General features: G+C 32.7%; 1 protein-coding gene across 1 annotated transcript; it reads left to right on the top strand.

Annotated features, from left to right (window-relative positions):
• The first annotated feature begins 1391 nt into the window (after positions 1 to 1391).
• On the top strand, positions 1392 to 13092 carry LOC106074773 (rab GDP dissociation inhibitor beta-like). Its single transcript, XM_013235613.2, has 11 exons — positions 1392 to 1558; positions 2283 to 2390; positions 4089 to 4185; positions 4911 to 5045; positions 5165 to 5360; positions 6554 to 6685; positions 6928 to 7096; positions 7781 to 7883; positions 8282 to 8426; positions 10281 to 10335; positions 10536 to 13092. The coding sequence occupies exons 1-11, from the start codon at positions 1514 to 1516 to the stop codon at positions 10677 to 10679; spliced, it is 1329 nt and encodes a 442-aa protein (XP_013091067.1). The 5' UTR covers positions 1392 to 1513; the 3' UTR covers positions 10680 to 13092.
• The last annotated feature ends 1517 nt before the right edge of the window (positions 13093 to 14609 follow it).

The following is a 14609-nucleotide window of genomic DNA, read 5'->3' as shown; positions in this document are numbered from 1 at the left end:
TAATTTTTGATGCGATTATGTTTATAATGATTAATTAATTATTTTAAAGCTTGAGAAAGATTCAGAGAATTTTTTAAAATTAATTCAGCATATTTAGAAAATGTCCATATTTGTAAATATTCACTTTCTTTGGTGTCTTTAAAATTAGTTTTTAATTGTATAAAAATTTAACAATTGTTTTTACATATGTTGCTAAATAGAAAATAAAAATTATAAATTTAATGCGGACTATTTATTCATCTTTGTTGCGATCTCCGCACTTTAACGTAAGGTTTTTATATTTAAGTACTGCAAATAACGTAAAAAGCCTACACGCCCGGTCGTTTGGTATGCGTTTCGCACTGTTCTCTCGATAGCCCAAAAGTCGCACTCGTCAGCCGTCATCCTCTGCCGTTCGGTAGGAGGTTTGGGTTTGGACAGTCGGACGTATTAATCTTCCTTTCTGAAGGAACGTCTGAAACTTAAAAGCCGAGTCAATTTTACATTTGTATTTATCTGACAATCATAAAATTAGGCTGCTTAAGATTGACCTGTTTTCATGATATCAAATCTCTATCCCTTTCAAGTAATTTGTACAATGAATTTGTACAAATTAATGTTTGAGCAAGCTCATTTAAAGAGAGAATGGAAGATTTAGAGATAACTAGATGCAGCCAGCAGTAGGCTTAGTCTGTTGGTGACTTATGGTTTCATAGCTTTCATGAGTTCTTTCAGAAATAAAGATTATTATGTCCTAGATTGAATCCCCTTCATTACAGCAAGAGATGACGACTAGTACAGTTCATACTATAAATTGTGGCCAACGTGACGATGTGTAAGTAGCCTACACGTAGAGTCACATAACTAGTGACAATATTGTAAAAAGAGTATTATAATTATCGGTTTACTATTGCCCCATGAAATTCAATCTATCATCATTGACGAATGGTCGAATTAATTGATTTTTTATTTATTAACTTCAAGACCCACATCTTCTCCTCTTTTCGCACGTGTCTCACACATATATTGTATAATATTTCACTATAAACTATAGTTAAAATTTATTTTAAAATCACTATAATTTCAGACTATCCGGGAAATTTTTTATACTATAAAAATTTAAGACACATATTCCTTTTCTATGTACCGTAACCAGGTAACTTGGGGGGGGGGGGGGGGTTACTGAAAAAAAAATCTAAAGTCCTAAATACTTTACATTGTCTCGGTTCTCTGTCATTTCGATCCTATCCTTAATTTAAAAAAAAAAGAGCTAAGGGGATAGTAAAACGCTTGATTTTAATTAGAATCTAGATCCATCTATACAAAGATCTAACGCTAACTAAATCGTATATTAGAAATGCAACTATGTTCTGGCTGTTATCGGGAAAATGTGTATTTGACGTGTATTAATACGCGTGGAGGAAGTGGACATCTTGTTGATAGAGCCCGGTGTTAACATCACCAGTGGGTGTAACTAGAATAGGCTACTATTTATCTATTGTAATAATTTTTAATAAAATCACCGATTTGTAAAATGGACGATACATACGATGTCATTGTTATGGGCACAGGGCTCAAGGTAATTAACATAGTCTAATTGTAATACATTTATAATCTAGATTATAATTCTAGATCTATTCTAGAATTTATAATCCTGAGACTGAGTCAGAGTCAGAGTGAGACTGTCTGAGATGTTCATGAATGATCATTCATGATCATAACCATGATGATGATGATGAAGAGTAGATCATCATCAAGTCATCATTATCATCATGAGTATCTCTAGATCTAGGTCTAGATCAAGATCTAGAAGTAGAATAGATCTAGACTAGACTCTTAGTCACTCTAGTCTAGTCACCTAGTGAATTCTAGTGACAATCTAAAATCTTCAATCTAGTCTTGAATAGATTTAGATTTGACTAATTTTAGATCTGATCTATCATCTACTGACAAGTAGTGATCTAAATCTAGGTCTAGCATCTAGATCTAGAATCTAGATTAGGTACTTTGATAACCATTTCAAGTTCAATTTATTGTAATGAAACTAATAGAGTAAGATAGAGCTTATTGAACCGAGTTTATTGATACCCAGTTTATGTTTCTAAGTTAACCAGAACAGAAGTTATGACACTTTTAGTGTAAAAATTTTTGTCTTTTTAGATAAAAAAAAACTGTGACCAAATCACTGAAATTTTACAATGAGAATGCTCAGCAATGCTTGAATATGTCCTGATATGTATCCTAATTTCAAATGATGTTACGACAATTTGAACGACAACTGAATAAAGTGATGTATTTTTCAGGAGTGTATTTTGAGTGGTATGTTGTCAGTATCTGGAAAGAAAGTTCTTCATCTGGATAGAAATGCTTACTATGGAGGAGAAAGTGCTTCTTTAACACCCTTAGATCAGGTAAGTTATTGAATTTGTCATAAAAATAGTAGCTCATCCCACTTCTGACTCCATGTAAATGATGTATTAGATATCTTGTAGGCCTACACACTAAGAAAGACTTAGTAATTATCAACAATTAACTTTATTATCTTGACAGTCCATATCATTTATTACATGGTGTCAGATGGACCTACTTTACCTGCCACAACCCCTGGAAATAAATGGCAAATCCTTTCAGATATACAATAGCTAGTGGACTGAATACAAAAAGCAGAGAAGTAGAGTCTATGACATTATTGCAAGTGATCGGCCAAGAAGCTGTGCAGGTCTATAACACTTTCCAATGGATGGAAAACGTGTGTAATAAATGTGAGATAAGAAACTCATTTCATACACTTCAGCGCATTCTTAATAAATTCGAGAAAAACTGTCTGCCAAGGAAAAATTGTCACCATTGAAAGAAATGTTTTTCCAGAAATCTCAAAACAATGAAAAATCATTTGACAGCTTTGTCACTGACATCAAACTCAAGGCAAAGACATGTGAGTTCGATTCGCTGAAAGATTTCCTAATAAAAGATAGTTGGTGGAATAAAAAATGAGAACACTAGAGCAAAACTTTGAATAGAATCAGAATTAGACCCTTAACAAGGCAGAAAATGTATGCCGGGCAGCCAAGACAGTTAATGGCATCTTTATCAATAACTTCAAAAGAAGAAAAGGAAATTTAAGTAGTAGCTATTGCGGCAATGAACACAAACCATGTCAGTGCCCAGCATGTGTCATAAAAGAGGTGACTTTTTTTGTCTTTGTGAAGATCAAAGTCTTTCAGTGTAAATAAATCAGAAGGTCAAGATGACTTCATTGAGGAAAATTTGTTCACCTGCAATATTGGCTCACAGAGTTAAAGAAACAACATTCTCCCATATAGAATTTGGAAACAGTTGAAAAGTAAAAAACTTCTCAAATCAACGCCCAGACTTACTACTTACAGCGGAGAAAGATTGAAACATTGTTGGCAAAGCACATATATGAAATGATAAAAAGAAAACAGCCATAATAGAATTTCAAAGCATTCACATTTAAAGCCAATTATGGGTCTACCAGGCTGCCAGCAAATAAATCTAATCAGAAGAGTAGATTTTATAGAGGTTGATACACTTTCCAGCTATGCAGGTCTAATCAGAAAAGTAGATTTTATAGAGGTTGATACACTCTCCAGCTCTGCAGATGGCTTACTGGCTTGGACTGCATGGAAGAAGAATACACACTATCAAGGTCAATTCAAATTCAAACCTGTAGTACATGTAGCAAGAAAAGCTCAATGGCACTGCATGAAGAATGAAAGGCTAGGGTGTTGTAGATCATCCCACCTACGACACCTTATATTCAACATCTTGTACACAAAGAGTTACTAACTATTAGCAATATATTATCTTAACATTCCATTTCATTGAGTACATGTTGTTTCCTTCAGCACTGTATTGTTCACTAACCCCTTTCTACGCAGTCATACCTTACACACACTCACCCAACTATCAACAATAAAGGTCACTTAGTTTGTCCATACACAGTCACACACAATACACTACTAGTCACTCAAAATAAACACACTTACTAATACAGAGTTTCCTTCTCAAGGTCTTAGATATACTATGAGGGCTATTAATCAGCAAGTATCTGAGAGCATTATCGGTATTTTGTCTCTAATCTTTAGGTATACCAGCACTTTGGAAAACCAGTTGTTGGTGACAAGTATGGTCGCGGAAGAGACTGGAATGTTGATCTCATTCCCAAATTCTTGATGGCTAATGGTGAGATTTTATTTTAGATGTTTCAAAAAGCTATTTCAGCTGTTATAAACTGTTGCAGTTTCAGATTATTTTTCCTATGATATACAAAATCTGCTTTGGTTTTACTAAACAAAGCATTTTAAATCTTTAAATGTACTTTCATTTTAATAGCTAAAAATTGTGCAGGATATGCCTAAAGAGTGTAATGATCAGGTGCCATTTTCCCTGACTGACATAGAGGAAAGCAGACGGCTTCTGAAAGAGACAGCAAAGGTTGTGTGACACATATGAGGCCCAAACAAAAACCTTTTCTGAAGATGGCACAGAAGATAAAAGGAAAAAGTTTAGTAGACCCATGGCATACAATGATCAGTCAGCATCAGATATGGCAAAATAAACAGGTTTTGACTGGGTTTGCATTGCCATGTGAAATACTATGCTCATCCTTATTTTTTGGAATCAAAGACATTTTCTTATATATAATTACAAATTGTTTTATCTATGAGGATTACAATTTTTTCTGTATTCCATATCACTACTTTACCTATGTTAATAAATTGTCCTAGTTTTTAAATTCAACATAGCTGTTAATTACTAAGTAAGGAGCATCTGAGCTGAAAAATTGTTGGACATATTTACCTTTTTTTTAAGGAATCTCTGCAATTTGTAAGATAGTTAGAAAATTTTGAATAAAGTAAGGCTGCAGTAGTGTTGACTTAAAACTTTGGCTATTTGAATTTGTATAGGTCAGCTTGTGAAACTGCTCATTCACACTGGTGTCACTCGCTATCTGGAGTTCAAATCAGTGGATGGTAGCTATGTCTACAAAGGAGGGAAAATCTACAAGGTGCCTGCTGATGAGAAGGAAGCTCTTGCCTCATGTAAGAAAAAATATAATTTTTTTTTTGGATTACTTTGTTCATGGAAATTTCCTCAATAAACAGAAAAATCAATTTTTTAAAATATTTTATTTACAAAGGAATTTCAATCTATTTTTCAGCCCTGATGGGTATATTTGAAAAGCGTCGCTTTAAGAATTTCCTTCAGTTTGTTCAAGACTTTGACATCAATGACCCTAAAACATGGAAGGGTGTTGAACCTACTGTACCTGCTAAGCAGTTGTATGAAAAATTTGGCCTTGACGCCAATACTCAAGACTTCACAGGCCATGCTTTAGCATTATTTAGGAATGACAAGTAGGTGACTGATGTGCACTTTAAATGTTTTTTTTTTTTTTTGGTGTGTGTAATGAGTCATGGTTTGTATTTAGAATAAATTTTTAATATTGTTTTTGTAAAACATATCTTCATGCTTCATATAATTCTCAGAGCCTACTGGCCCAGTTTCTTTTGTTGACACGAGAGGAAAGGAAAGGGGGGTATCTGGGAAATGGCTTTGAATTCTAATCTGCAAACATAGCTCTTTTCAAAAAAATATCTTGGATGAAAATGTTTTAGGTTCCATCGGGTATCAGATTCAAGCAAACTATGCAACCATAACCCATTATAATTATATATTATAATGTTTAGAATGGATACATTGTTGTATGCCTGTTTTATTGTTTTATCGTTGACATAAGAAAAAAAAATGTGGATCTTAATTTTGTTTTACTGTGATTAGCAATATCTTTTATTTTGTTGCTTGGGTCAAGTGTCTGTATTAAATTTTTGTTATATTATACTGAAATTTATTTAGGCCAATAACTACTATTTTAAAAACTGTGTTTAACTCGTAATTTCTCTTCAGCTATGTGAGGTAGCTCTAAACAATAAAAAATTCTTGAACAAAATATTTTATAACAAACATTTTTTTTTAATGATTACCAAGGTCTACATAGCTGACACTTTTATAAATCAAACTTTTACTAAGTGACGCACCAGACTCGTACTTGTCACTCGATATATTACAAAACCTCAGTTGTTTAGGCTGTGTAAATATATGTAGCAAGAGTTAGGGGAACGATACAACATATTCCTCCATTCTTCCCACCATCACCAGGGAAGACTCCTTCTAAACTTGCTACCATTCAAGACCAGTGACTCTATAGTGACCAGTGTCTTTTCTCCTTATTGGTCCCTCTCCCCCCCCCCCTTTTTTTTTTTTTTTCCCATTTCAAGCTATGGGTCATTTTAAAAATACTTGCTCCTTATGTCAATCTTTCCTAAATCTAATCTAATGAGATAAAAACAAACTGTTCTACATATACATAATTTGAATAGAAATAGATATACAAAAGTTAATAAAACTATATATATATATGTGTGTGTGTGTGTGAATTAATTATTTGTCTAGATAAATTTGGTGCCAAATTCCTGTCCATCACCAAAACATCTTACTTTGAAAAAAAAAAGACAACTTTTAAATTACTCCAATTAAATAACGCTCTCAGGTACATGACAGAACCCTGTACTCAGCTTGTGAAGAAGTGCCGACTGTATAGTGACTCTTTGGCAAGATATGGCAAATCACCTTACCTGTATCCTCTGTATGGTCTGGGAGAACTGCCTCAAGGCTTTGCCAGGTAATTCTTCTATCATAAAACTTGTGTAAAATAAAAGTTAAGGCTAATTTTTTTTTTATACAATGATTCAACATACTATTAGAAATTGCATTCAATCTTTCATTGTTTAAAAAAAATAGATGCTAAAGCACTATAGTTTAAGTTTGGATATGAGAGTTAATGCAATTTCAATGGCATTTAGTAAACTTGTACAAACTTGCAAATCTGTTCTATTAGTGTGTTCTACATGAATGTGTTTCTAGGTTGAGTGCTATTTATGGTGGTACCTACATGTTGGACAAACCAATTGACCACATTGTCATGGAGGATGGCCATGTTGTGGGCGTGTCTGATGGCAAAGATACTGCCAAATGCAGTATTGTGGTGTGTGACCCAACCTATGCTAAGGACAGGTGTAAAAAAGTAGGCCAGGTGAGTATCTACACAGTTATATTACTGTTGTCAGGAAAATTGTTGTATTCAACCTTGGTGGGCTAAAATAAGTGCAGCTTAACCCTAGAGCACCTATTGCAATTTGCGTCTTGTGGCACTTATGCGATAGGAATTTAGCAGCAGTTTTTTAAACTTTTAAAGTAGAGCTCACATATCTTATTCAGAATGAGAACACAAGATTGGCAAATCTTTTTTATTGTAAAAAAACTGTATCTATATAGCTATTTTTGTGTTTCCTGAAAAGTTTTTAAATGAAGTGCTGATGTTAAATAGTGTACAAGGTCTACACCTCGGAAATGTTGTATTTTTGAAGCTTGTTTTAATTATGAAAGGTGCATATTTTTATTTTGTAAAGTTGTTAATTTATTAGTTTTTTTTTTTTGTTTTTTTTTTTTTTAGAGTTACCTCTCTTTGTTTAGACATTTTCAAATTGGAAATAGTTGAGATTTGGTAAAAAGTGAAGATTTGCTTAAACAACTTTGGTCTGTAAGAGAGCTTAATGTACACTAGTGTTTAAAAAAAAAAATAAAAAAAAATAAATAAATAGGAAATGAGAAGATAGGACTCTTTGTTGAGTCACAGAATTACATGAACTTTGAACAATTGACTCTTGTCTTGGCTTAACAAAAATATGAATTTATGTCATGATTTTCTTCTGATTAGGTTGTTCGTGCAATTTGTATTCTGAATCATCCAATAGAAAACACCAAGGATGCCCAGTCAGTTCAAATTATCATCCCCCAGAACCAGGTCAATAGGAATGATGGTAAGAAAAATGTATATATTTTCTTAGAAATCAGCTAGTGTTAGGGTAAAGTAATTCTGCCTGTCACTATGTTTCAAACCTCATTACATAGCATTCTGATTTTTTTTTTATTCTAATGAATTGTGTGGATATGAAAAACTTTGGTGGCACATCACCTAACCCTGGCCCCCCAAAAAAACATGTGAATATTGAATCACATCTTCACAAACTTCTCCCCCCCCAACCACCAATACAGATGTGTAATTGTCAAATTTATAATCTCATTATTACAAAGTTATACAATATTATTTTTTTACTCTGATCTCATCAGATTAAGGGCAAAATTCTGTTAGTTTCTACTGGTGTACACTATGGGAACTTGTCTTAGCTCTTACTGGTCACTTCATTGTCTGTTTCAGATATCTATGTGTGCATGGTGTCCTCGGCACACAATGTTTGTGCCAAAAACTATTACCTGGCCATTGTGGCTACAACCGTAGAGACTAATAACCCAGAGGCTGAGCTCCAGCCTGGTCTAGATTTGCTGGGTCCAATAGAAGAAAAGTAAGCATTTTAGTCTAATTGTAATGTTCTTACTTGAATAGAAATCTTTTTTTTTTTTTAATAGAGAACTAAAGCAATGAAATTTTTTTTTTTATATTAGTATTGTTATTGTCAGTCCTGTGGCATTTTACATCTTGCTTTGTTACTTGTAATGTGCCTAGGAGGTCAATCCTTGATACACATCCATGGTGATAGGATACGCCAGATGCTCCTGTGTTAGACTTTCCTACTTCTGTATTGTACAGAACCCTCCTTTTTGTTGGCTCTTTTTGTATAATTAAGCACCCAATGGTGCTGCAAGACTGAAAAGCCTCTCATACAGAAGGGAGTGGTCCCTGGTGTTTCAGCCTAGAATCAGCTAGGCACTGTCACTCTTAGTGTTTTTTTCTGAGGCATTTCTCAGAGTGACCTCTCCATTATTGGCGGAAAGTCTGGGCAGTAAATTTGCAATCTGCCCAAATATCCACACTTACCTCTCTTCTAAGAAATTGAACATCATTTTTAATTTGCGGTCAAGTGTCTGATGGAGTTTGCCAGAGAGCAGTGGTCTCTTTACCCTCCCCCAACCAACGCAGCTCCAAAACTGAATTATCTGTTAGGGTTTACTCTCTTAGCCTTAGACCTAGCTAGGGGTTTTGTTTGTGGGCTGCAGGGCATGTCTGCACACCTATGGGCCTCTTATATTGAGGTAAAACCTCCTCCGAGATCCTTGCAGACACTAACTACTAGGTATAAGAACCATAACTTTATAAAACAAAAACATTTTAGAAAGTTTTAGAAAGTGGCCAAAAAAAAAAAAGCAACGTTTACTGCTGAAGGACTTTATTGCCAAGCAGGTTTTTTTTTTTTTTGAATGACCTTATCTGTTCATTTTGGAGTATCTTTGATTCATTTACACTATTACTTAGTTTTATTTTGAATGACCTTATCTGTTTATTTTGGAGTATCTTTGATTCATTTACACTATTACTTAGTTTTATTTTGAATGACCTTATCTGTTCATTTTGGAGTATCTTTGATTCATTTACACTATTACTTAGTTTTATTTTGAATGACCTTATATGTTCATTTTGGAGTATCTTTGATTCATTTACACTATTACTTAGTTTTATTTTGAATGACCTTATCTGTTTATTTTGGAGTATCTTTGATTCATTTACACTATTACTTAGTTTTATTTTGAATGACCTTATCTGTTCATTTTGGAGTATCTTTGATTCATTTACACTATTACTTAGTTTTATTTTGAATGACCTTATCTGTTTATTTTGGAGTATCTTTGATTCATTTACACTATTACTTAGTTTTATTTTGAATGACCTTATCTGTTCCTTTTGGAGTATCTTTGATTCATTTACACTATTACTTAGTTTTATTTTGAATGACCTTATCTGTTCCTTTTGGAGTATCTTTGATTCATTTACACTATTACTTAGTTTTATTTTGAATGACCTTATCTGTTCCTTTTGGAGTATCTTTGATTCATTTACACTATTACTTAGTTTTATTTTGAATGACCTTATCTGTTCCTTTTGGAGTATCTTTGATTCATTTACACTATTACTTTTAGTTTTTGTTTGTGTTTTTTTAGAAGCCAGAAATGTAGCTAAAATATTTTTCTTTTCTTTTAATCTGTTTTCTTGTCTTTAGGTACTAATTGTTTGTTTTATTTACCTTAAGATGTGTTATTTCATTAAAAAATAGTAACAACAATTATTTAAAATTGCCTCGATTTAATATATTGCTATTTCTGTTTAAAGGGTATGTGACATTATTGCTTTAGCATTGAAAAGAATATATTGGGAAAGATACATAAAATGAAAGCATGAACTAATCCATTGTATGTTGTTACAGGTTTGTGAGTGTAGTTGACTTGTTTGTCCCTAGTGATGATGGCAAAGAAAGCAAGGTAAAATATTAGATTACCCTGTAGCATATACTAGTTTACATGGCATTAGTATCAAGTAACATATATTAGTCTATGATTGTACTATTATCAAGTAAAAAAGTTTTAACTATTTGAAAGCTTCTCTTTCTCACATAAACTTGTTTATTGATATGGTTGAAGTGACAATTTCATGACATTGAATATACTTTGAATACTTTCAGATATTTATTTCCAAATCCTACGATGCTACAACTCATTTTGAAACCACATGTGATGATGTGCTGGACATCTTCAAACGCATCACCGGGGAGGACTTTGACTTCTCCAAAGTTAAACACACAGATGTGGAGGCTGTAGGGGAATAAAGCCATTGTTCTAACCTGTCATTTTATATGTCTTCAAACAGCAGTGTTTTAACTCTTTGCTTGCAAGCTAGAGTCATACATTTTAGTAGTTTCTCAAATATTTTTTTTTAAGTGAAGTATAAAATTCCTAATGGAAATGACTTGAACAAATTGTCCACCATTTTGTCATTGCTTTGCGGTCTTGTATTCTAGGTAGATTTTTAATTTAAGCTGGTTTTTTTTTTTTTTTTTTGTGTATGGACAACTTACACTGGACCAAGGTTTGGTTTCATTGAAAACACTTAAGTCTACATCAAATTATTTCTGTTTGAATGATCTATTATTAAATATATACATGTCGACAAAAGTAAACAAACAAAAAAAAATGTAAAAAGACAACCAAAAAAAAATGTGTTAATTTTGCTCTTGTGCTAAATGGCTTTTGAACACTGCACTGTGTAGTCTTGACAAATATTTTTTGTACAATACAGTGTTAATTATTTTTTTTTGTCTGTTAATATCTTCTTAAAACTGTTCACTCTGTGGAAGATAGTTGGAAGTCTAGTTGGTGTAGTGATTGATGGTCATTTGTTTCCCCACCATGATTGCTGTCTACTTCTTTCTTTCTCTCTGGTGGACAGAACTACTCAGTGTCTGAGACATTCTACATGTTAACAGCAATGCTGTTGAATATTTTTTTTTTTTTTTAAATTGTTAGTTCATTTATGTTTGGGGTCAAGCATGGCATTTTGCAGTGAGCACATTGGACATTATTTGTTGGAAGTAGCTATACATTTTATAAACTTCTTCTTGTACATCTTTATGTATTTTTTTTATGGCTTGACTTGTCCATCTTTAGTCTGTGCACACATAGTGACAAAGTTTGTCTCATTTGTTTTAGATTTTTTTTATATTTTTTTTGGAAATAACTTGTGTTAATGGCATAAATCTGGAAACTTAATACACCAACAACAAAAACTAAAGACAATTACATTCCTTATTCAAGTGATGACAATGTTTCAGTAGTATATCATTCATTTAATTACTAATAGTTAAAAATACTTATGTTGGCTTTTTCAAAATCTAGATGTAATATATGGTTTTAACTTTATTGTTGTTAAATTTCAATTCTGTTAAAGAAACAAAAAAATCTGGGTTTATTTTAAGCATCATATTTTGGGGAATCTGTTTTTCAAAAGACTGTTTGACATATAGGTATAGACAGTAGCTTGACTGATACACATCTCATCTGCCTGGTACTAATGGTAGAAGTGTCTTTCACTTGGTGACCAAAATTCTTGAATGGCTAACATAGTCTACTTGCTGCAGGACTTCTCAATGTGATGTTTCATTTATGTACTGTATTATTTACCAGATTTATTTTTGTGTCCATTTATTTGCAAAGCTCAATGATAATGGGATTTCTCCCCGCGGCCCCCTTTTCCCATTTTTTTTATGTTCACATAATATTTGTTGACATGACCTAAGAGGACAAACATTTTTGTTAATGGCCCCTGCTTTGCATATATATATATATATATACACACACTTAGTATACCCACTGGACTTGCAGTATTGATAACAGGTTTAGCTTTTTTGTTTGGTCTGCTGGATACAATGGAGTAGTACAAGGTTTTTTTTTTTTTTTTCTTCCATAAAATGATTTTTTTTTTTTTTTTGCTTGTGTTTTTGACACAAATATTTGTAGAAATTACTTTTTGAATTTAATGGGCTGAAAAGAGATTTCAATGATGAAATAGATTTAGGTGCTTTTTGAATCTTTGAGGAGGCTGTAGCACATCCCCACAAAATAATATCTGTTTGGGAAAGTTGGACTAAATATCAATTCTAGTCTCTAACGAACGGCTAGTGGAGATTTTTGACAGAGGAATTATTGGGTTTGCATTTTGTATGTGTTTCGTATCATGTGCAGTGCTGGGGCATTTGTATTTGTTCATCCTTCTAGTTAGAACACAAATGGAATTTTTTTGTTGTTGTTCATTTTTGTTTTGTTTCATTGTCTTGATTAAAAGTGATAATTTGTGATTTTCAATTCTACTGTAGATGTTTGAATGTTGAACTTGTGTGCAATGCAGAAAATATTATTGTTTCAATATTTATCATTGGCTGCTCTAGGGTCACATATTTTATGTTGCAAGACTGTACTATTGGTTTGTTAGCTTTGATTAGCCTCCCTGTAACTCTGATTTTGAAAACATTGGAGTGGAAAATTTTTTTTTTTTTTTTCTTTTTGGGCTTGAGATTTTTTTTTTTTTAAATTAAATGCTGTCAATATTTTTTGTATTTTGATGAAATAAACTGTGTAATTGTTTCACAAATTTCCCCACCCTTTAAGTTCTTTGATTTATGTAGGTCAGTTGCTCTTGTTGTTTTTGTATCCTTTATTTGAATTAAATCTCTTACAATAACTACAGACTTTGGCTTTTCAAGTTCATCCAACAATCCACATTCTATGTTTCAATAAGATTCGACTTTTTTTTTTTTGGGGGGGGGGGGGGGTCAGTCTCAACGTACTCTAGCATTAATATTTAAATAGAACTCAGAAGTCATTTTAAAAGAGAAAAATATTTTACAAAAGTCACATTTGGTATTGATAAACATTTCAACTATAGACAAAACAAAAAAATATTGAAAGTTGTACACAAGTGAATGAGATGTTTTGTAAATAGTTGCACATGTTTTGGACTTTTTTCCTTAGTGCTCAGGTCATTGATAGATAGAGCAGTCCTAGAGAAAGTGGAGTAGAAGCTAGTAGTTGAGATTTGAACTTGAACCGGAAATGATTAACAAAGCTTATATCAACTCTGTTTTTATGGTGAAAAGTTTGAACACATTATTTCTCTTGGATCCAATCTCGGTTTAAGCTGAAATTTTGCACAACTATTTCTTTTACCTGACAAAAACACAAGAATCAATTTTAAAAAAGAACAATTAGTCAATCAACTATTGGTAATTAATTATTTTGTTTGGTATCTTGAACAAGGGAATGAAATTGTATTTGACAGTTGTGGTGGCATAAGTTGAATGCAAAATTCCAGTTTGATCTGAGATTGGGTGTGTACACATTTTTTGCCAGAGTGAGTTGACTTGTAAAGATAAAAACTATTAGTAAGAATATTTCTAATCACACAGATTTATTAGGTCATGGTCAGTCATAGACACAATTACATGACTGATCCAAATTAATTGATACAATCACATTCAATATAAGCTTTGTTTTTACAAAAAAGTATTTGTATGTTTTTTTTCTCTTTTATTTTTAAATATCTAATGTAATTTCAGACTTCATTTTAACAGTGAAATACATTCCGTAAGAACATAGTTAATATTAATTCAAGAAGTTTTCCAATTCTTAAAAATTTAAGGGCCTGCCTTACATATTGGAGGGTGGGGGGGGGGACAATTTAATGGATACTTTCAAGGTTCCTCTTTTAATTTTTAAACAACTATCACTATATATTTGATTATTAGGTCAACATCTATTATACAACATGCATGGGAAGCAACTGAAACGCAATAGGGGCCAGTGGTTTAATTAAAGTTACGCCTATCGTACGATACACTAAATATCTTAACCCTTGTGGTCTTAAGTCCTACATCTTAAAAAGTCTGTGACAAGAGTCATAACTGATAGTGATATGCTAAATGTGAATAACTCTTCCTGTTTTGTTGCTGTGTCCAGTATTTTGAACAACTGTGTAACTTACAGTGTTAGCCAAAAGAGTTCTAAAAGTTACTATGGCAGTGCTAGCCATGGACTAGATCTATATTTCTTAGTTCGTAGCAAAACCCTGGAGCCAACAAAAGCCTTTCCTTGTTCAATTTTGTGGATAAACATCAGAGAAGTTTGAAAGCATTAAACTGAAGCAAAAGTATTAGTAGAAGCCTGATTTTAATTATAGTCCAAACTCTAGATGTTGTCTCAGCATT

Source organism: Biomphalaria glabrata, chromosome 4 (assembly GCF_947242115.1).
Source record: "Biomphalaria glabrata chromosome 4, xgBioGlab47.1, whole genome shotgun sequence".
In the NCBI taxonomy this organism is placed as follows: Eukaryota; Metazoa; Mollusca; class Gastropoda; family Planorbidae; genus Biomphalaria; species Biomphalaria glabrata.
The sequence above is the reverse complement of the archived record's forward strand: the minus strand, read 5'-3'. Positions and strand labels throughout refer to the sequence as shown.

What these genes read in the sequence shown, in the direction of transcription:
- LOC106074773 (XM_013235613.2), top strand. Translation starts at nt 1,514, where the DNA reads ATGGACGATACATACGATGTCATTGTTATGGGCACAGGGCTCAAG. An exon ending in CCAGGTCAATAGGAATGATG is followed by an intron (nt 7,884 to 8,281) that starts GTAAGAAAAATG and finishes TGTCTGTTTCAG; the next exon opens with ATATCTATGTGTGCATGGTG. An exon ending in ATGATGGCAAAGAAAGCAAG is followed by an intron (nt 10,336 to 10,535) that starts GTAAAATATTAG and finishes GAATACTTTCAG; the next exon opens with ATATTTATTTCCAAATCCTA.